Source organism: Fringilla coelebs, assembly GCF_963513975.1.
Source record: "Fringilla coelebs genome assembly, chromosome: 1".
NCBI lineage: Eukaryota > Metazoa > Chordata > Aves > Passeriformes > Fringillidae > Fringilla > Fringilla coelebs.
Genome location: NC_140028.1, coordinates 143209391 through 143231349, shown reverse-complemented (window position 1 = coordinate 143231349; position 21959 = coordinate 143209391). Strand labels below are relative to the sequence as shown.

Genomic DNA, 21959 nt, shown 5'->3' with positions numbered 1-21959 from the left:
GAGGGTGCATTTTTCTAACAGCAGTTCTACTCTTTGAAGTAAAACCATTCTCTTTACATGTGTGTTCTTTGCTATGAAAGCTGATAGCATTTTATTTTAAAAATAGAAAACATAGCCCTTGTGACTCCCCAGTGGCACAGTCTGAACATTGACTAAAGTACTCTTCAAAAAAGCCACTGGGAATTTACTACTCCTGATTTAGAGCTGGAGAAAATGGGGAGATAGTTTAGTTGGTAGCAGTACTTTCACTCTGGTGGATAACACAGATTGGATTTGAGAAATGGGTGATTCTGAGCCTTGTGCCTCTTTTCACTAGTGCACAACCTGCCAGAATAGAAATAGGCAGATTAATCCTCTTAGCTGATTAGAGTTGGTTTAAGGCTTTTTGGTTTGTATTATATATCTGTTCTGTTCAAAGAGTGAGAAATCATGAAACCTGTAGCTTACATTTAAGAATTTGGTTTGGCTGTGTTTCTGCAACTAGGGATAGTGTAGTGCAAAATACAGGGATTCTTCTGCAGGATACCCTGAGGGTTATGGCACTGGGTTAATACCTGATTTCTGTTCTCAGACCTGTAGCAACCCACCATATAAGTGTAAGGAAATCACTTCTGTGCTCAGAGTCTGATTTGTTCTGTCAGTAAAATGGGAATAGTTAGCCTATTCTTTGTATTTTGAGACCTGTTAAGGAGTTTAATTAGTTACAGACACATGAATGCTGTGGCTCTGTCAGAGACATTGTTAGCACTGAGTTAAAAATGGAGATTTGGTGGAAAAGAAGTCACATTAGCAAATGTTGAGAAAGATGATTTGCACTTCAAAAAGCTAGTTGTGCTTGCATAAATATGTCCATATGTGCATACACACATGAAATACATGTAACATGATTATATAAGCAAATGAGCTGGTTTTGTGTGGCTTTAAAGCTTCAACACTTTATGCTTCTATAGACCAGTGGTGCTCACTTGCTCTCTGTTTGAAAGTGAAGTAAATAGGCTTGAGTCTCTGCCTGGTTCAGACCTTGGAGTTTGGATAGCTTTGAAAATTTATTTGTGGTGTTTAATCTCTCTTGAACAGGTGCTCATGTTGACTTTTGTTTCTGTAGAAGTAGAGAGGGATGAGGTTGGGCAGATGAGCATCCAGCCAAGGTGATACAGACCTGAAGTGCCTTATCTTCTGATTTTGGCCCTTTGGCCCTATATGCAAACCACAAGAAAATTCAGATATATTAGCTTGGAACACAGACTTGCACAGAATATTGTCATGTCTGTATCCATTGCCTACCTTTCATACAGTGCCAGCATGCACACACCAATTAGGCTTCGACCATGTTGTGGTAGACATTGTAAAATATGGGAAATGGCATCATCTGCCTCTAAGAGTTTTTATCCTAAAAAAATAAACCCTAAGATCCTGCAAATATGCTACATTTATGTAAATGCCTCTGATACCACACAGAAATTCATAAATGTCCTGTGCTGCTCTGATTGTTGTGTCATTTACTATACAAATATATACTTCCACTCAGTCAGAAATCTACTATACTATTTTATATACAGTTTAGAGCAAAACAAAAATATCAGATTAGCATAAATCAGTTCCAGCAAAAGCTTAAGAGAGAAAGCAGGAAAGGAAAACTTTATTCATACAAAACAGTACAAAGTTTGAAATACAAATGTCTTCAAAGGGAGGGGTTGATTGAAGATTTGACCATTTGGGCCCTCACTCCTTATTGTAAGTTTGTAACTTGTAAGGCATTAAAAATTCCTGTCAGCCATGTTATTAAAAAAAAAAATCAGAACAGATTTAACTCTCTTTTTTTTTTAATGCAATGCTGCTGCTTTAAAATAAATCTTTCTTGAGTTTGCTCGTGATCATAATTACATTTTTGTGAAGGTATTTGTGATGACAGTCACAAAGGAGTCGTGGTTGCTGGAATTCATTATGAAGCAGGAAGGCAACGATACTATGGCTGATAGCTTTGTCTTAAAGCAGGCAAATTACAGATTTCTCCCTTGGGAAGCAGGTAAAGACAGAGTACCTGGAGAAAATAAAAAAGGAGAGAAATTCAGTTAGCTCTGCAACTTTAAGAGATCCATAACTAGGAAAATATTGGCCACAAAATAATTGGTTCCATGTCAATTCATGTATCTGCTGATTGCATGCGATTGCAGCTCTCTGTGTGCAGCAACTTCTAGATATATTCTCAGAATTTTGTTAAAAAAACCTGAATTGCAATGACCTTAAGGCAGGGAGGTCATCTTTATTTGAGAGAAGATAATTTTCTGTTGTTTACTCCAAGTTAATATTTGGTGTTGGCCTAGAAGCAAATTACACTGGATAAAGGTCAACATTACACAGCTGAATTTCATGTATATACACAGTTAAAGCTACATGTGGTTTTTTTCTCACCGAGGCAGTTTGTCACAGTGTGATCATTGTGGTTGACTCAAGAAAAGGAGAAAAACCACTTAGCACAGTAACTTGAGCTGTTGGGTTTTCATATGTGATACATAAATTTTCCATTTTCCACAAATGTGTTGTACACACAAGCATCACAAAGATTCATTGGTACATTCTGTAGTATGTAAGCTATAGGAGGTGTTAGACAAATGCAAGTTTAAAGTAATTTAAAGGGCACAAATGGATGTGGCAGAGACAAGCCCAAGCACCATATGTGTTAATTTTGGGGTTTTTTTGGTAGGAGTTTACTGTGCTACTACTTGTCTAAATGTGTACATGAAAGCTGCAAGAGGATAAAAGCTGATTTGAAGGAAAGGGTGAAGAGATATAAATTTTGACTGTTTAAAAACAATCTAAAACTTAGAATGTGTATTGTTTTAACTCATTTGAAAATGTGTATATTTTGCTGACACATTTTATAATTTAAAACTACCACTAAGAGACTTTTGTGCTTTGTGTGCAGGTACATGTCTCGAGTCCATGGTATGCATCCAAAAGAAACCACACGTCAGCTGAGTTTAGCAGTCAAGGATGGTCTCATTGTGGAAACCCTGACCGTGGGGTGTAAAGGGTCAAAAGCTGGTATTGAACAGGAAGGATATTGGTTGCCAGGAGATGAGATTGTGAGTATAAAGTCTTTGAGAAAATAAATCACGATTTCTGGTATCTTAGCATGACGTTTGTTTTAATTTATACTTCAAAATCTATTTATAGGTTCTGTGTTGGTGCTTGTGAACAGGGAAGTAATGCGCTCTTAAATTTTTTTAACATTTTCTATTCCATAGAAGGTCTTTCCTCTTGAACTCTGAGTTTTCTGCTATGAAAAACTGGCAAAGGCCTTTGCTGGGTTATGCCTCCTCACTTTTATATTGCATTCTCTTCTACAGTTGTACAGGAAGACAGTAAATATTATTGGTATTACTTGAAATCCTCAGACATTCTCAAATCCTCAAGATGGTGTATTTAAAAAAAAAGTCACAAACTTTTTAATCTTGCTTTAATCAGAATCTGAAGAACAAAGAACTCCCTTTCAGAAGTATAACATGAAATTATGAAGCTATATGCAAACATACATGAAAAGATGTGTTTTACTGATATTTGTGAACACCAGAGCATTCAATTAGAAAGGATTTTCTTAGCAAATCAGCTACAGGCATCCAAATACTGTTCCACTGGATGTCTAACATAAATATTAAAATCCATTTAAATAGGTTGAAAGTTATGTGAAGAGGAAAAAACCATGTTTTTGAAATCCCTCAATAGCTGAGGTGGAGCCCACTCACAAAGTGAGGATAGTCACTTAGACCAGGAAAAAGCTTGAAAATTGTTTTGCCTTGTTCAGAAGCCCCATCTCTTTATTTACAAGACAATATTTTCCTAACTAAAAAGAGTTTTGCAAAGGTTTAAATACCTGAACTAGGAACTATTGCTTTGGAATATAAATTGCAATAAATACTGATAAAAGGGTCAGCATTGTCTCAGACATAGCTAATACATTAATTTTGAGGAAACCCAAAAAAACTCTAAAAAACACCAAAATGCTCATTGCAATATTGCAGTTATCAGTAAGATTCTGAAAGTGAAACAATGTATTGGTTTTGGTTTTGTGGAAACAAGCAATATCCATAACAGAAAACATTATCATCAAAATTATCTCACACAAATTTAAAGTATTGAAATACCTTAATTTCAATGCATTGTATTTAATGTACATTATGTCACTGTTAAGATTTTCATTCTAATTTCGTTAGAAGCCCTCAAGGGAACCTTTAAAGGGTATGTTACTGTTCTCTCTGGCAGGAAACATTTCAAAACTCCACAGCTCTTTTAGGTATTTCTTACATGAGTTTTATCTGTTTAGAAGTGATATTAACTGTGTAGGCTCAACAAGACATAAAGCCTGAGGTCTGTGATTATCTCAAGTATGCTGTATGTTTGTTTCCTCTATTGCTAAGAGAAAGGAAAAAAAAAGAAAAAATTATCAAAATGCCTCACAATAGCCATTCCTTATATAATCATTCAAATAATGTTCCTGCTGCTTATTAGTAACATTTGTTTAAGAAAACTTGAAAGAATTTACATCCTGTAAATTCCCAGTGAGTCATTAGAATTGCACAATTATTTTATGTCTGTGCAAAAAACATCTTTGACTGAGGATGCTGTTCAAGTCACATTGTGAATACCCCTTTAGTTAGATGCAGGCTGCATTTTCAGTATTACTGCTAAGCCCTGATACTTTGGGCTGTGACCATATGTGTGGTGGCTGTCTCAGTAGTTCAGAACACCACACTTGACTTAACAGTTTTCTGCAAAAATAAAAATCAGCTTCTGATCCAGGCCATGTTTCAATCCTACCCAAACCCAAACTTTTTGTTCCTAATACTGAATCAAAATGCTGCAGACAGATGAAGCAAAACACATTGACTTGGTATAAAGTCATTCTCTTTGTTCTTTTATTCAGAAAGTTTTAATGAGTAACAAAGTGTCATTGTCATCGCTCGCCATCAGATCAAGTCTTTTCCATTCTCCTACAATTGGTGCAAACCATCAGGTTTGGTATGTTCTCTGCTCTGGACACAGGGGTAGTTTTACAGATGCTTTGTCTGCACTTGATCAAGAGGCAGTTTGTAGTTCTTTGTAATTCAGCACTGCTCAAATCTGGTACTAATGACTGTTGGATCATGAACTTGAGTTACATTTCAGTGAGGACAAATACACAGAATTCTTTGTGGAGGGGCACTTGGAGGAGATGGAACACTTTGGAGCAGGGTATTAATGTTAAAATAAGGATTTCAGGCTTAAATTTTAGCACTTACAGACCCTTGACCTAACTGGCAAATTTGGTTTGACTGGTACTACTGGTTCTTAGAAAGCTCAGAAGAGGAAAGAGAAGACTTAAAAACCAATCAACCACCCACTGACACCAGTGCAGGAATGCTTTTGGATTTTGGCTTCTTTCCTGGCATCACAGTGGAAATCAGCAAACACAGGCTGCTCCAAGGAGATAGCAAAGGGAGACATTCTTATCATCCCTCCCCCTACTTTTTATTTGACTATTTGCTTGGTGATTTTTACACTTTTGAAGTTTTGGATCTGAATTTTAGCACGTGGAAAGATTACTGGCCTTGGCCACAAAACTGCTGAGCGCCTTTGTCAGTTACTGTAAGAGGTGCCTGACTAGAGGATGCCACATGAGCTGAAGGTACTGCTTGTGATGGTGACTACAGACTGATGTCTAAATAGTGACAATAATTGAAAGTCTAGAGATTATGAAAACACAGCTCTACTTGGAAAAGATCCATTTGATAATCTGTGGCGCTTGCTTAGGGTTTTCCAAACATCTGCCTCATCCAATAGGTTGACATAATGATAGATCTATGCAGTAAGGACATGATCTCTGATAGGGTTACTCTTAGCCTTCAGAAAAATTGTACTACTTTGCTCTCATTGTTCTAGCAGTGTGTTGAAGCTATGGTAAAAAAAAAATGTAGCAAAACCTCACAAATTTAGTAATATACGAAAGACAAGCTGAGGTGCAAAGACAAAACAGTTTGAGGGCATCAGGAGGTTCTTCCAAAAGGGATGGCTCATGAAAATTAATGTTCAGAAAAATTGGAAAAAAAAGAAGAATGGTTGGATTTAAGAGTGTAAAATTATTCTGTCAGATACATGTGGGAGAAATATTTTTATGTAAGTTACTAAATTTAAAATGTGGAGTCAGTAACAAAATGTACTGTATTCCAACTGACATTTAAGGATTGGTACCTAAACAAGAACGTTGCTGCAAATATTATACCTCCAGGGCTTGTGCAGGTATTCATTTTGTTTGCTCATTTGCCATGTTCCCAGATGTTTTGCACATTTTCAAAATGTGTTCTCATCTTACAGGCTTTCTTATCTTGCAGATGATTAATGCATTTGCAGAAAATAAATGAGAGGAGTATTTATTTTCCATTTTAATTCAGGATTTTAGTTTGGAATTTTGCATTTTTCTGTTTGTTGATGCATTATTATACAATTGAACAAAATCCTTCAGCTTCTTGCCTTGCAAGGGAAATGTCAGTCCTGAAGTCTGGTAATGGAAGTTTAGTTTTTTCTTTTTTTCTAAATGCTTTATTTCTGTTTCTCACAGAACTTCTGAAATTTGGACATGCTATTTATTATCAGCATAAAAAAAAATCTTCTTGCTCTTCTTGCAGGTTTAGAAAAAAATTTGTAAATCTTGTTAACTATGTTTTGAATGCAGTTGACAAGAGAGAAAGGAAAGGTAGTTCTTCAAGAGAATAAGAATTAATCTTCTCACCTTCTTACTTTCATTACTATTTTCTGTTTTGCCATGATTTTATGTACTTCTATCTGTGTAACACAGTACTCTGTCCAACCCCAAGGAGAGAAATTGAATTTAAGTACCTATGGCTTAATGGGGGGGGGAGGGGTTAGATGCAGTTTTTAGAGTTAGTTTGTCTTACTCACTTATATTTTTCTGCAGTGTGCACTGAGCTATTTTGAGCATTTAATGTGATAATTCTTCCCCTCATGATTAAAGTCATAAAGCTGCTCTGACCCAGAGAGAGGCTCTATGAATGTATAATTTCAATTTTCCTGTGTTCATGAAGCCAAACAATATTGTGCTCTTCTAAGATGGAGAAGTGTTCATAACATGGGTTCATTGTTTGCATCTGATTGCAACATACCACAACACTGCTGTGGTTTAAAATGGTTCATAGTGGCCAAAGTCTCTAATGAGATGTGAAGAGTGAGGCTTCACACTTACTTCAGGCACTGTGAGCTATTTCTTCCCTGAAGAATGCATAAAAGATGATTATATTTTCAAGAGATTATTACTTTACAGAGTTCTGTTTTCTGATCATGTAATTGATTGCCTATAGAAAGAGGCAGCAATTCTTCTGGCTAGTTAATTCTGACTGTGAGCTTCAGTTACAGTCATTCTCCTGTGTATTTGGCCCTCTCTGTATCTAAATTATTGCCTTTCCAATTCTTCCCTCTAAAGATGTTTGCGTTTAGTGGAGAGCACACTGTTTGGAGGGGAAGTTTTCTTGCTTTTTCCTGCTCTAATTCAGAAAACATTAGAGATACAACTTGCTTTTCCCAAACACACACATGTATTCTCAACGTGCTAATTCATTACTGGGGATTTTTTGGGTATTTTAAATTGAGAAAATGTTTGCTCAGAGCAACTCCAAATACTTCCAAGTCAAAAGGCTGCATAAATTATCCATCTCTCCACTCTGTCTGTATTCCCATCATTGTAACATTTGTTGTAACCCACTGTGAGTCTTGAAGGTGATTTTGTTAACCCAAGTGACCTTAGGCACACACCCAGTTATTTTTGTGATTTGATGTGTTGCAGGTTTGATTTTACTAGGATCAGTCTATGAGAAAGGAGACTTTTTGGCTGTTATGTTTGTGTTAATCTAAATTACTTTAGATTGAGCAAAGGCTTGATTCCTTGCTTGCCATGCTTAATTGCTTTTGTAATTATATTGATTTTTCCATGGTAGGTCAGTATTGGTAGCCAGAAGCTGTTTTTTGAACTGACTATGTCATCTTGAGTCTCCATAAATGTGAAGATAATTGCAGAAAGCTTAAGAACTGTCACTGTGAGAGTTTGAATCTTTTCTGTACATAAAATACATTTTAAATAATAAAAAAACCCTGAACAACAACAGACAAAACCAAACCTCAATCCAAAACCAGCCTGAATAGCTACCAGGAATAACTAAGCTGAGGAATGGTTTTAATGTGCATCCCATTCTTTTCAGTTAGGGGCAGAAGGATAATATGAAACAGCAATAGTGACAGCCAGTGCCTTCATCATGAGAGCTCTTACAACTGAGGAGCACAAAGAGGAAGAACATGTCACACCAAATGAAGAAAAATCTCCTTCAGTGTTTAAAAAAATTCTCAGTTTGCCTTATCCATCCATATTGCCTTTAATGTAAAGTCCTGTGTAAATTCACTGATCCAAAGCCAAACATAGCCCAAGCCATCTTAGTTCATATTTTTTACATATTGAACAAATTGAATATTTTCCAGACTGGAATGTTCCAGATAGATTCCTAATTATTGCTGTGAAAGTGCCAGTGTTCTTTACAGTTTGGGATTCACTGAAGCAAAGAGTTAATGATTGATCCTGTGAGTGAAAAAATTCAAACTGGCTTCCATCCCTTATTACCACACATCAGGGAGAGTATTAGGGGGTTTTGAGGTCAGGCCACATACCAGCCTGGTCACACAAGAACACTCAAGGAGGATGAGCTTCTGAAATTCCTTGAATCTTTTCTGTCTGTCTTTCCATCCTTTAAGGTCCCATCGTTCAGAGCTTAATTTTCCGGAAGACTGCCATGAAATCAATCCTTCATGTGCTAAATGCAATGATTTATCTTGCAAATTGTTGTCACAAAGTGCAGATGTGATTCTGCTTATTAATAAACTAAAAAATAAGTGGATTTGTGAAAGTTCAGAAAAGCAAATATATTCAAATCATCAAATCAAAGCATAGACTATTTGTCCTAGAGAAGCAAATTGGAATTCTGAATTCCCAACTCATGGAAGAGAAATTCTTTCTGCATTAAAGCCAAGACCCTCTTCTGTCTTTGCATTAAGGCTGTTAACATGCAGATCATGAGAATGGCCTCACAGCAGTTCCAGTGGTTCTTGCTGCCTCTAGAAGGGTTAAGAATGGTGAGCAATTCTGCTTTCCTTTTCCAATCTTGTTTTTCTCTTCCCTTCTGTTGAGGGGTATTTCTTCCCTCTCCTCTGCTCATCCTTATTTTTTGTTCTCTGGGAAGGGAGTCCACAATGTTTGCAGGATCTTCACATTACTGAAGGTGACACTGGTAGACTCCATCTGACTGCAGAGAGATGCTGCTTCTTTTAAACTAGTGAAACAACCTTGTCAGCATCTTCACTTGGCTCTCTCAGCTTTGCCAGCTTGACTTTTAAAAATTCAGTTGATGTAATGCTGTATTCTTTGAGGCTTTCACTCTCCATTCTGGAGTTGAGATACTGATAAGGTTGTTCACAGATTTCACAAAATGTTCTTTTCTGATTGAAAGGGTGTTTTTAAGAATGAGAATTTACCTTTGAGTTTGAAGTAAACTAGTCAAACTAGTCTGTAGAAAGGTTCCATCATGGGATTTAAATTATGCTAATAGAATAATGACATAGATCAGTCTGTCTTGGGTTTGTTTTGAAAATAAGTATCTTGGGTTTTTTCTACCCCTGACCCAGTAGTGTTGTTTTTATTAACTTTGTGGATTCAAAATGCTCTGTATCTCTGGCAACTGATTTGAATGGTTTATTATTGTGTCATGCTGGTCACTGAAGGAAACCTCATTGAAGCTGATGGGCTTATTAATATTCATGCTTAATTCATAAGAAATGCAGTCCCCATGTCTTTCTATCAACTGACAGCTGAAACATACCAACCACACCCACAGCACAGGACACAGGACAAGAGATTTAAGGAACCTGTGTAGGAGGTTCTGCTGTTTGTTCAGATAAAATGTTTCTGTGTGTGCTGAAACATCAACCTAAAGAAAAACTACAAAATAAGACCAGAGAAGCAATGTAAATGTATTTTAAGAAAGAAAAGGAAAGAAGACAATGTTTGTGCACAGTTCTTGATAGGAGACTTGGAACTACAAGCAAGAGATGGTTTATTTCTGGTCTGGATTTACCTTCTTTCTAGGGGAGCAAAACCATGATGTGGACATAAAAGACATTGCACCTGATAAATTCCTCGCTCCATCACTGATTTATCTCCCTAATGAAAATAGCCTACAAACCTCCTCTTGGCTCAACCTAAGTCAAAAATTGTGACATTAACAGCAGAGTGAATCCAGTTTCTGAGGAAATAAGTTGAAAGTTTTTATTAACCTTGAACCTGCTAGGAACATGAAGAAAGAAAAAAAACACTTTCACTTGAAATTATTTTATATTTCTAATATCCTGGAGGAGAATACTTGTATTGTCTCACCTTAAGTAATGTATGCTGCTACTACCCAAACATGATATTCTTGGGAAGGAAATTGAGATTTATTCATTACTTCAGGAGCACAGCTCATAGGCTGAACAGATAAGTCTGACAGGGGTTTAAGCAGTCAGTTTGGCTACTGACATGTTACTACACTTCTTGGAAAAAACTCAATTCTTTAGCATTGGGACCTAGAGCCTGGCTCTGTTCTTTGGGACCTATCACCCCGAATGGTCCAGAATGTGGCTGCAGGGTGGGAGGGTGAATGACAATCTGCCTGTCCTGGCAGGAATCCAGAGAAGATTTGGGTGGTTTCTGCCAGAAACTTAAGAATTCTAGGACAAACCGACAATAAATGAATTAGATTAAATTCAGTGAAAGAAAGCCAGAAGAGTTCTGAGAGGATGTGGAATTGTCTGCAGAACCTGAGTCCTCCTACATCAGTGCATCAGAAGAGGAAGCAGTTACCAGTGAAGAAAATGGAAATGGATTGTCACAAGCTCATAAATACATGAACTATGGAGAAGGAGATTTTGATCTCTCCCCTGACTGATGGTTTTGTGTTGGTTCTTTTTAGAATAGAAAGTGTTTCTAAAATAAGAGAATTTAAAAACCATGTAAAACGAGACATTCCAATTAATTGCCGAGATGCTAAAACCTTGGCCATAATTAACAAATAAACAAATAAATGTACTTGAAATAAAGCAAGATGCCTCAGTAGTTGTGAGGACAGATGAATTCATAATTATTTTTGATTTCTTTGTGTTAAAATATGAACAATGAGTACCTATGAAGTGCCCTACAGGGTCAATTTATGGGAATCCATTTTAAAGATAAAGCCCGGGTCAGAAAAGGAAAGAATCTATAAAGGTAACAGATCTGAATGGATAGATTATCCTGTCTGTAAAAGCACACATTGTAGCTACCTGCTGTAGTAGTTTTCTAGAAAAAGAAATAAAAGATAAAGTGAAACAATTTTCACAAAGGGATTCTAGCTGCTGAAGCCTCCCTGGCTTTGAAAGAGAGATGGATGCTTGTTTATTTGTTAAGCACTTTTGATGAGCAAAAGCAGTAGGAAAAACATAGATGCAAAACAGGAAGAAATATATCTAGTAAACACAGGGATGCAGGAAAACTACAGGGGAGAAAATAAGCTTATTTTGGTGCTGAGTTTACCCCAAAGCATTGCTCTAGCATTAAATGTAAAGCATGTGATGATCTAAGAAACTTTTATCATTGGAAAGCAATCGTCCTGATCAAATATAGACTCTTTACAGTAATGATGAAAGGAAAATACTTTATTAAACAGCTAACTCTCCATTTACCTGCTGCAAAGATGGAGTAAGTCCTCTGAGCCATCAAGGAATTAATCACACCTTCCTCAGTTTGAAGCCTAACCTTTTCATCATTGTTCTGATGAAAAGATAAAAGCAGATCCTGCAGGCTACTGAAAGGATGTTTACAGGAGGATTCATGCTTGCTAAAGGATAGATGGAGTTAGGGATGTGGCACAAAGAGAAGACTGACCCAAAGGGCAGCAGGAAGACTGCTCTCACAGCAGACTAAGGCCTCTGGTGGAAAACACACACTGTGTCCCCACTGCACTTGAAAAAATACTGGGAATGATGTTCCATAACACATAATGCTTGTTCCACCCAGGTTTATTCGGTGCATGCTGATGTCTGAGTGGAAACCAGTACATCTGCCAGAGACCCCTGATAAACTGGACATTTCTTACTGGCTGCTGTGCCCAATGAGACAGAGCCTGTTAAAAAGAGGCCAGTGTGCACATACCACATCCACTTGAACTCTCTGAAAAAAAAAAAGGGGGTAAGGCTTCCATCTGGGCAGCTCTACAGATAATCAGCCACACTTTGTAAAACTCCTCTTGCTACAGAGCAGTTACTTGGAAGTTGAACAGAATTGCAAAAGCAGTGGATAGATGAGCAAAGGGAGGCATTTCAAAGCCAAGCAAAATGCTGGTGTTGCTTTTCTGCAGCTCCTCAGGGCTGTTAACAACCCTGGTGCTCCTGTCCAAGCCTGTTTCAGGTTGCCTTTTGTGTGGGGCAGGGGTTCCAGTATTACACAGTGAGAGAAATACAAAACAGGTAAATGAAGTGGGCAGTAGCTATTTGCAGCAAATGTAGAAGCAAGAAGCATTTCTTTAGGTTTTGTACTGGAGGACAGAAGTCTCATAGGTGGTGCACCCCCACTGTGGTTCCTGATAGTTGTGAGTCATAAAGATGTACTGCAAGGTTTTAGCAATTACCTTTAGTGAAGCTCATGTCTAATTGAGAAAGCTTTGATGGAGCAGATGCTGCCTGAAAAAGACAGAAAGGAACTGATTTATTAAGAATGGAAAATGTGTTTAGACAGAAATAGATGCTGCTTTGTTTAATGTGAGTGGGGGCAGAGGTTCCTGCAGCATACTCTGAGTCCTCTTAAAGAGAGGACCCAGACACCAGAGGAGAGTAATGAAATGGTAGATCCATCCATCCTAGAATGCAGTACCACCATTTCTTATATAATAAAGTCTTTTAATTTACAGCAGAAAGTTTGAAATATGAAAGATTAAGTAGAGAAGATAGGAATTACTTCCCAACAGCAGATGATGATGGATGCATGTTGCAAAACCTAAGCAAAATCGAAGATGTGGAAAAAAAAGAGCATCATTCTTGTGAGGCATTTATTTCAGTGCACATTTCTACTTGATATGGACTGGTAGTCAATTTTGTTGGGTTCCAGTGAAGAGTTATTGAAGGCCAGCAAAGAAACCTTGACATCAGAACCCAAGATTTTAAAAGCTTCTCTCTTAGTTGTAGAGGGGAAAATGTGAAGAACTCTGATTTTAAAGATGATAGAGGTGAGAAGAGATGGAAGAGTTCCTTATGGCTGTTCCCAAATCCTAAAATATCAGAATCCAGAACATTTGCTTCAGAAATTATATCTTTAGATTGGGCATGGCCTATCTCATTATATGTTAAAGAAATGGGAAACTGAGAAATAGTAGGAATTCATTTATTGACATTCTTTAAAGGGTTATGAAATAATCGTGAAAAGATTACACTGCAGTCTTGGGCTGGTGATGAAAATTACTTGAAATAAATGTAGCATGCCACTACTACTATTTTTAAATAATTTATATTTTTTTAAATTACTTCTATCTGCTGGCATGGACCTTCTAGATTCCACCACTGTGACAGACCAAAAGTGTTACACGGTGGGTGAAATCTACTGTGAATCTGCTAATACTCTTCCTTTAAACTAGTGAAAAACTGCTCTAAGTTTGTTATCCACTGGGCAGCTGCAGCTCTAGGGACTGTTAAAGCATAGACACCATGCAGGGCTGACAATGAGTTTGTGCACAGGTGGGTCTGAATGAAAATCCAGTGATCTGGAAGGAGCTGTGTGTGCAGGAGTGTAGGGGGTAGAGAGAGGAACATCACAGCAGCACACACGTAAAAGAAATGCTGGAGAAGCACTTAAAACACCTGGGGGGGAAAAAAAGTGCAAAGAGTGCTATGGGACAAGTGCCACACAGGAAATGCTGGGTACCATGAACTCTGTGGGAAGTGATTTCCTTCATTTGCTTCATATTGAATTTAGGACAACAGAACTGTATGTATACTATTTGTAAATAAACATGATCGTGCCAAAGGGGTAACTGACTTATAACTGTCTTTCCCATCTATATGACCCTTTTTTTTTTAGCTTACTGGTTGAGTCCAAAGGATATCCATAATTTGGATTGTTTGGGAAATCTAGTTCAACTGTGTGAAACCAGCAAATCCCCATAAGGGGGAGTTTCATGAATAGAGTTTTGCTTTTTTCCCCCCTCCCTTTTCCTCTCTCCACCTGATAGTAGAATGACTTAATACCGAGTATCTGGGCTACCATTAAGGGACTTGGAGAAAACAGATTAACAGGTAAGAAATGAGCTATGTTAATGGAATGTGCATTATAAAAAGGCAAAGTCGTCCTTTTAGACAAAGTCAAAGAAAGGAGGTTATACTGTTTTCATGTGCTATACCTACATATCATTTATATGAAAATGAAAATGTATTACTTGTTTTAACTTTTTTTTTTACAATAATTACGGGCTTGCTGTGGTATGGAAGTGACCTAATAGTTACAATTGTGACCTCTAAGTTATTGTTAATTTTACTGTCAGTATGTGCTTCACATCTTCTACTTAATGGTATGCTAATTGTACAGCAGGATGTCACATTCTCCAACATACAGATTCCCTATTTCAATTACAGCTAAGTAAATCTCCATTACTAATGAGTAAGCATTTCTTTTCCCTGTACATTTGCATTATAATGGACATTTTCTTTGTGCACTAAAATTATTCTTTCCTTGACAACAACTTTGTATTTTATTTTACAGTAAAGGCTACGACATGATGATTCATTCCTTTCTGTTGGGTTTATCTGTATTTAAATTGTCAAATGCTCTGGATAGCCTGACATTTTCTATCCCATGTTATTTTTCTGTACTTCTAGAATAAATGTATGTATTTGCTTTAAGACAACCCACTTAAGACAAATGACAAAGAAAAGTAAGCTTACGTGCTGGTCATGAATTAAGATGTATTTTTGAAATTGTTGCAGTACTTCACTCACGTTGCCGAGTGAACCTCAGCTATTTATGTCAGTGCAAAGTGACCTTTATGATATAATGTTTGACAGATTTGAATATAAAGAACAAGTGACCACGTGTGACCCATATGATTGCGAGATCCCGCTCCGCTTAACAGAGCGCAGCTCTCTGGCTATCGCACGCAGTCCCCCAAACTCATTTGCTGTCCTACCGATTCATAGATCCGTGAATGCAGCGGGCTGCTGGGCAGGACCAAGGGGGAAGGTCTCTGTTGGATCTGAGTTCTGCAGCTTTGCTGCCAAATCCGCTGCCTCTCGGGGCTGGGCTGAACTTGGGCAGAGGATTCCCTTTGTCTGCAGCACAGTGACCCCGGAGCCCTTCCCTCCCTGCGCCAGGAAACTCAGCCCCTGTGGAGGAGATCCTTCCTCAGCCTGCATGGTCCTGGGAAAATGTATCACCTTCTAGACACAAACAAGGACTGTGAGTTTTATTGATAAAGTGATAGCCTAACCTTCGATGATATACAGCAAAGGTGTTGCTTTGCTTTTGGTGGGGCAACTCCCTATACAGTAAATTATGTTAGAAGGATCTTTTTTAGATGCCCACAGAAGGTTTATGTATCAAAGAGAGTGCATTAATTAACAATCATTAATATTCTTGATGATTTTTAAATTGGCCTGGTGGTGGGTGTGTATATGGATAAGAATGATGGGTGTTGGGTTCTTTTAATCATATAAGTACGTGGGATATTTTAAAGAAATAAAATGTGGTGAAAGTGTCAGGTAGCATTCCAGGAATGCAGGAGGAAATGTATGCAACCAGAAGTTAGAACTAACAGATTGATTTCCTGGTCACTGTGCATGAATTCTTTCTAGCCTTGTGTATATCCTGATAACCAGATGGCTTACAGTATAGATACAAAGTTTGTTTTGTTTTTATTTTGAAAGGCCTACGGTATGCAGCCTTTTTCCCAGACAGCAGCAAAAAACAAGGTGAACAATTTTTGCACTATGTGGTTTTGAATTCTGTCATATTTTCTATTACGTTTCTGTCTTCCATTAGGATAGCTTAGTTTGCTCTCTTAGCCACCACCATCATCCATGTCACTCCCGGTCCCGGGTTGAGCGCGCACCCCGTGTGTCGGGCGGGCTCCGGGGCTGGCCGTGGCCGCTCGGATGTCGCCGCTCCCGGCGCTGTCACCGCGGCCGCCCTTGGGCCGCCGCTTTCGGGAGCGCCCGGCGACACCTGGCGGTGCGAGCGGGAACTGCAGCCCCGCCGCGCCCGCGGCTGCCGGAGCGGCCGGACCTGCCCGACCCCGAGCGGCGGCAGCCGGAGCTGGGCACAGCTAAACTAATCCCATCTCCTGCATGAAAATAAATGAGTAAATACGTAGATAAATGCTGGGAGCACATTCCCCTCCCATTCACACTTAGGTAAACCGAGAGGAGCAATAAGCAACATTTCATTGCTGTTGGAGGAAAACTAATGCCTCTGACCTCGCTATTGAAGTCAATAGGGCAGTTGTCCACAAGGGTTATGTACCTTTTTAAATCTTTTTTTAACTAGCTTTTCGAATATATTGCACAAATTAATGTTTTATGTATACTTATGCACTAAATATACTGCATTAAACTAAAACTTTTTTTTCTGTGAAAATCCTTGTCTTTAGAAATAATGAGGTTTTCAAAACTTTGCAGTGTGAATGCTGAAGGAAGCCTCTTCTGCTGTTTTATTTAACGTCATGGTTTCTGGCTGGAGTGTATGGCTTTTCTTGCCAGCAAATATATTTCCGTATGTTTATGAAATTCCACATCTCTTTGCCAGCATATTTCTTAACAATGGAATATCTGGGAGATACGAATACGTAACTAATGCAAACAAAAATTAAGAATCCTGGAATCCTGATTCTCTGGTGAAATTGCAGGACCTCTTGGGGGTCTTCTCAGTTTAATTTTAACCTAAATATACATTCAACTAAAACTGATTATTTTTCTTTTTTAATTGGCCCTTTACTGCCACCTGAATATTTTTTCATTTTCTACATATAGTTAATATAAATTAAGTACAAAACACTACTTTATCCTGATTTCTCTCAGTCTACAGGCAAATCAAATGCACCAACAATGCAGTATCTTTAGTTGTTTACAAAATATCCTAAAGAAAGGGCTCCCAAAGTACACAGCCACTGGATTTTGGAAGGGGAAAGATTTGGTGAAACAAGAATGTGTTCTTTTAGCCAAATTTTGTGGTGCTATGCCATTTTGAGATATACAGAATTTGCCAATGAAATAAATGAGGAGAAAGGACAGAAGGTCAAGTTACACTGTTAATCTGCACAACAAAGGAGGGCAAAGTTCTCAGTTCAAAAATCACTGGTTAAGATTTCCTAGGGTGGTTTTTCCCCCTCTAAACTTGCTAGCCCTGCAATCCAACATTCATGGTACATCAGCCTTAGTGCAGGCAGTCTGGGTTGGGGCTGTCCCAAAATCTCTTGTGTTCAGGGGGCTCTGGTCAGATGGGTTCTGTGCACAGCACCAGGGACTGGAGACGCCACCTGAGCGTGGCACTTCTCGCGCTGCTCCGCTGGAGGAGACCTTGCACGCAAGGACTGCACTGCCCAGGCACAGCATAATAAAAATCAGGCAAATGCCAGCTCTGGCAGTCAGTGGGAATTGCTAGCTCCACCTTTACAACATGACATTAAAAATAGCTCGATCAGATTTTTATCAAGATAATTTATTGAAGAATAGGAGTCGTTTTTTCAGAGATCTGAACCCATTGAAAAGTGACATTTGACATGAAAAGGCATTGGGAGTTTTATCTGAGATATGACAGCTATTTTGTCTTCTAAGTGTAGAGAAAACTGTGGCATTTCAGATAACAAACATAAACATTTAACAGTGGCCACTGGCAATTCTGCTTGGTTTTAGAACTATAGATTCCTAGAGCAAAATTCTGCCTCCAAATTATATGCATGCTGCTCTCATTTATTTCAGCAAAGCTTGTGCACATGTTTCAAAGGTCAGAATTTGGCCGTTGGGGGTGAATTTTCAAGGAAGAGTATATTAAAGACACCTGTGCATCAGCAGAACCATATCCTTTGTCTACTGCAGGACATTTCAGGAATGAGCCTGGTGCCATTGAGCACGGCAAGTGAAACATTTTATATGTTTTGAATTGCATTAGGGTTGCTTAGCAGAAACATTTCTTGCAGTAATTGGTTCATGATTTCATTTATTTCTTGTAACTCAACACTTTGATGCTGAAAAGTTGTCAGTTTTAAGAGAGTAAAGACTGGAAGGGACCGCCCTTCAGAAAATTACAGTTGAAAATATAATGCTACAATCAAACTAAGGGAAATAGTCCAATAGGTATGGTCTGTTGAGGTGCACAAACTTTTGTTTGCAATCTAATACAGAGAGGTCAACAAATGTTTTACACAAAGGTAGAAAACAAACCCACTTTTCATTGTGGACAGAGCTCATATTTGAAATTGTAACTAATCAGACAATTGAAAAAATTAAAACTTGGCATTCATATTCTATTGGAGTTAGTGTGTATTAAATTGATGAAGATCTTTAAGCATGTAGGTTTTCCCCTGTTTTTTAAACATTTTACACTTCTTAAAAATGTTTATAATGTCTAATTGCTGCTGGATTTCAAGACATATCAATTTTGTTCTTAGTTCCTGCAGATTTTGACAGAATGTCATACCAAAATATTTTGTATTTTTTGTAGGACTGGGAAACAGAAAATCATGACTGGTATTGTTTTGAATGCCATTTGCCTGGAGAGGTGTTGATATGTGACCTGTGTTTTCGTGTGTATCATTCCAAGTGTTTGTCTGATGAGTTCAGGCTTAGAGACAGCAGTAGTCACTGGCAGTGCCCAGTTTGCAGGGTGAGTACCTATGAGATTTCATGTGCTGATTAGAGGATTGATATTCATTAATAGATTTATGAAGGTGTCCAGATGGTCTGACCAGATTATTGGGTAAAGAACTGAATTTTGAAATGATGGTACATACCTAGAGCATCTGTACAGAGGTACCAAAATGTGGTGCATGTAGCAGATGGCCATTCTTGAAGACTCCAGCAAGTTTTACTTGCACAGTACCCTGTGCCAGAGTGTGCACCTGAGTGCAGTAAAGAAATTTCAACAAGAGTAAACAAATTGCTATATAAGATGCTACTGTTTTTACTTAATGTTGTTTTAATGAATTATTTTTGTATTTTGATGACTTGCATTCTTAATATTTTATTGGAATGGTATTTTATGTTATAAAGCCACAATCATGTTACTGATGAGGCTAGTATCAAAAATATGGAGGTAATCCTGCTTTTCATTTACTGATGTGGATTCTATTGGTGCAAAAAGGGCAATCTGGATTTCAATCATGGCATCCATATCTATGTTGCTTTTTCTTTAAAAGTGCTATTCTAATGAAGGTGGCAGGAAGACAGCAAAAAGCATTTTTTATGTACTTCCCAAGAATGGGCAGATATGTTGTCTACATGTCATTAGAAGATGAAACATTCTGGGCAGGATGGTGCCTACTGGTACCTAGCCTTGAATCAGCCAAGTACCTGTTGCTGTTGTCATCTCTGTGTCACCTCCCCAAATGGAGCACTTCACTAGGCTTCCTAGAGAGCTAGGCTCCCTTCCTGTGGAAGGAATAACGCGCATGAATGTTCCAGATAAAATTGTTGCTACAGAAAGGCATAAAACTGCCACTTCCACTCTGCCTGGGATTGCTGGAGAGAGAGGCACTTCCTTTGCTAAAAGCTTGGATTAGCTGTAGAGCAGCAGAGTGACCTTAGGATGATCTGTGCTGCCAGGAATGTAAGGTTTCAGGCGCTTTGTGGGATGGGGAAGCAGTTGTTGAAAACACATGGAGTTTTTTGTTTCAAAATAGCACTTTTGGAATGTTGTTACCTTAGAGTGAGTTCCCCAAAACCTGTTGTTGCTGCCTCAGATTGCTCTCAGGAGAGCAGATTGCTCTCAGGGAGCTCTCAGGGTTTAGGGAAATAGTAAGAAAATCAGGGCTACCTCAAGGAAGCTGAAAGTAATGAAAAGGAAGGAGTGGCAGGGAAAAAACTGTTAAGAATAGACATATCCTGGATCTCTCCATATTGAATTGCTAGCATTTAATTTAGCTACTCAATATTCCCTCTGTTAAAAACAAAAACTATGACCATATATGGATGATTTACTTTCAGATTTTTAAATAAATCTCTTTAATAATTGTTGGGCCTTAATAGAAGTATTGATTATTCCTATAAATAGTTAAAATTAAGTAAACTGCATGCAGTCTTCACTGTAGTTTGCCAGGAATTTTAGATGATGCCTGGTGAAGGTAGAGAATGTGGATGGTTTATGCCACCTTGTGTATGAGGTGGTTTCATAACATCTATCTTGTACCATGGATGTCCTCAGAGTGGAAATGCTGAATCATTGCTGCAAATGTGCTCTGATACATCAGCTTTGAGAACAGTTTGATTTTCACCATGGAGCCTTGAAGTCCTTTATGGCAATGATATTAAATAAATGTTTACCTTAAAAAAAAATCCTGTGAAACTTGAGCCACGTGCTTTCTGCCTAACTTTCTGCATATTGGTTCCTTTTTTGTTATACAAATATTAAGGAGAGGTTTTTGGGGGCTCTTAAATTCTTCCTGCCCCAGAGGCCTTTGGCTTGCTTAGTGCCTCAGGTGGTGATCAACCTATTTTTGTGTATACTGGCACTGTGAATGCCATGGCATCCTTTCTCCCCCTGTGCCAGCAGCTCCTCTTTTTCTTTGTTAATTCAAATCGCTTCAAGCCCTAATTCTGCAAACTTGGGCTAAGGAGGCTGGCACAGTCCCTGTAAGTGTGGGAGTCAGCATCCTTGTGTCAGTAGTCATCCTTCAGTGTTCTGCTACTTTGTCCCCACCCTCCTAGGAAATGACTGCTCTAATTTCATTTTAAAAGCAACAAAGTGGCCTATATTCAAAAAACTAATAATGTGGAGAGAGCCCTGGCTGATGTCCAGAGGGCATAACAGAGCTTAACCATCTTGCATAAGGGCAATGGGGGATTTACACTGTGCTATCAGCAGTAAATAAGTATCTTCAAGAAAAGTGATAGCTGGGACAAAGAGATACATATATTTTCATATTTAATTCCATAACTGGACATGGCACTTTTCACTTGGAGGTTTCAAAGCTCTTTACAAAGGTGAAGTAAAAGTATGTTTAAAACATAATATATTGGGAGAAAAAAATCTAAGAACACTTCATTCTAATGTAAAGATTGCTTCTGTAATGCTGCCAAGGTCAGCAAGCCTTTAGATTTTTCATTTCACAATTGCTGGTTGTATTATTTGATCAACCAGTGAAGTTTTAATCTTGCACACTTGGCTACTCAGAAATATTTTATAAAGGCTATTGCTAAAGATTTGTTCTTAGCTTAAAAAAATAATTTCTTCCCATATAATTTATAACAATCCCTTTCAAACCTTGTTCTGAACTCTGTTTGCCTGCTCGTGGTTTTTCTCCATTGCATCCATAAACAACAATGTCCAGTTCCTCATTTATTTCCTTTTTTTTTAAATTGATGGTTCCACTCTGAGTATTTTTGTACCCTATATAACTCTCAGCAGGAGTCAAAAGTCAAACAAAGTTCAATTCAAACCATATTGCACTGATTGAATTTTTTCCCTGACTGTTGACTAATCATTGTCTTAAGTGAAATAAATTGGCATTGTCAGCAAAATTCCTGGTAGACAAGTCACAAGAGAAAAACTTAATATTGAATGAGCTTAGAGATTACATTTTTCACTACTGGAATAGTCCGTTCCAGACAGGGCTAGCCACCTCTGTCTCTGAAAGATATAGGAAACTTGTACATTTATTGCT

The 21959-nt window shown here is 38.1% G+C and overlaps 1 protein-coding gene across 5 annotated transcripts in view; it reads left to right on the top strand.

The window, feature by feature from the left end:
- The window catches only part of ZMYND11 (zinc finger MYND-type containing 11), a 105094-nt gene that overhangs the window by 58332 nt on the left and 24803 nt on the right, over window positions 1-21959 (top strand). For 2 of the 5 annotated variants that reach the window (XM_084206434.1, XM_084206435.1), the window contains exons 3-5: window positions 2927-3086; window positions 16012-16056; window positions 18803-18964. In XM_084206434.1, coding sequence (XP_084062560.1) covers window positions 2927-3086; window positions 16012-16056; window positions 18803-18964 — 367 coding nt within the window. The remainder of the gene's footprint in view (window positions 1-2926; window positions 3087-16011; window positions 16057-18802; window positions 18965-21959) is intronic. The other 3 variants (XM_084206436.1, XM_084206437.1, XM_084206438.1) reach the window with 3 other exon arrangements.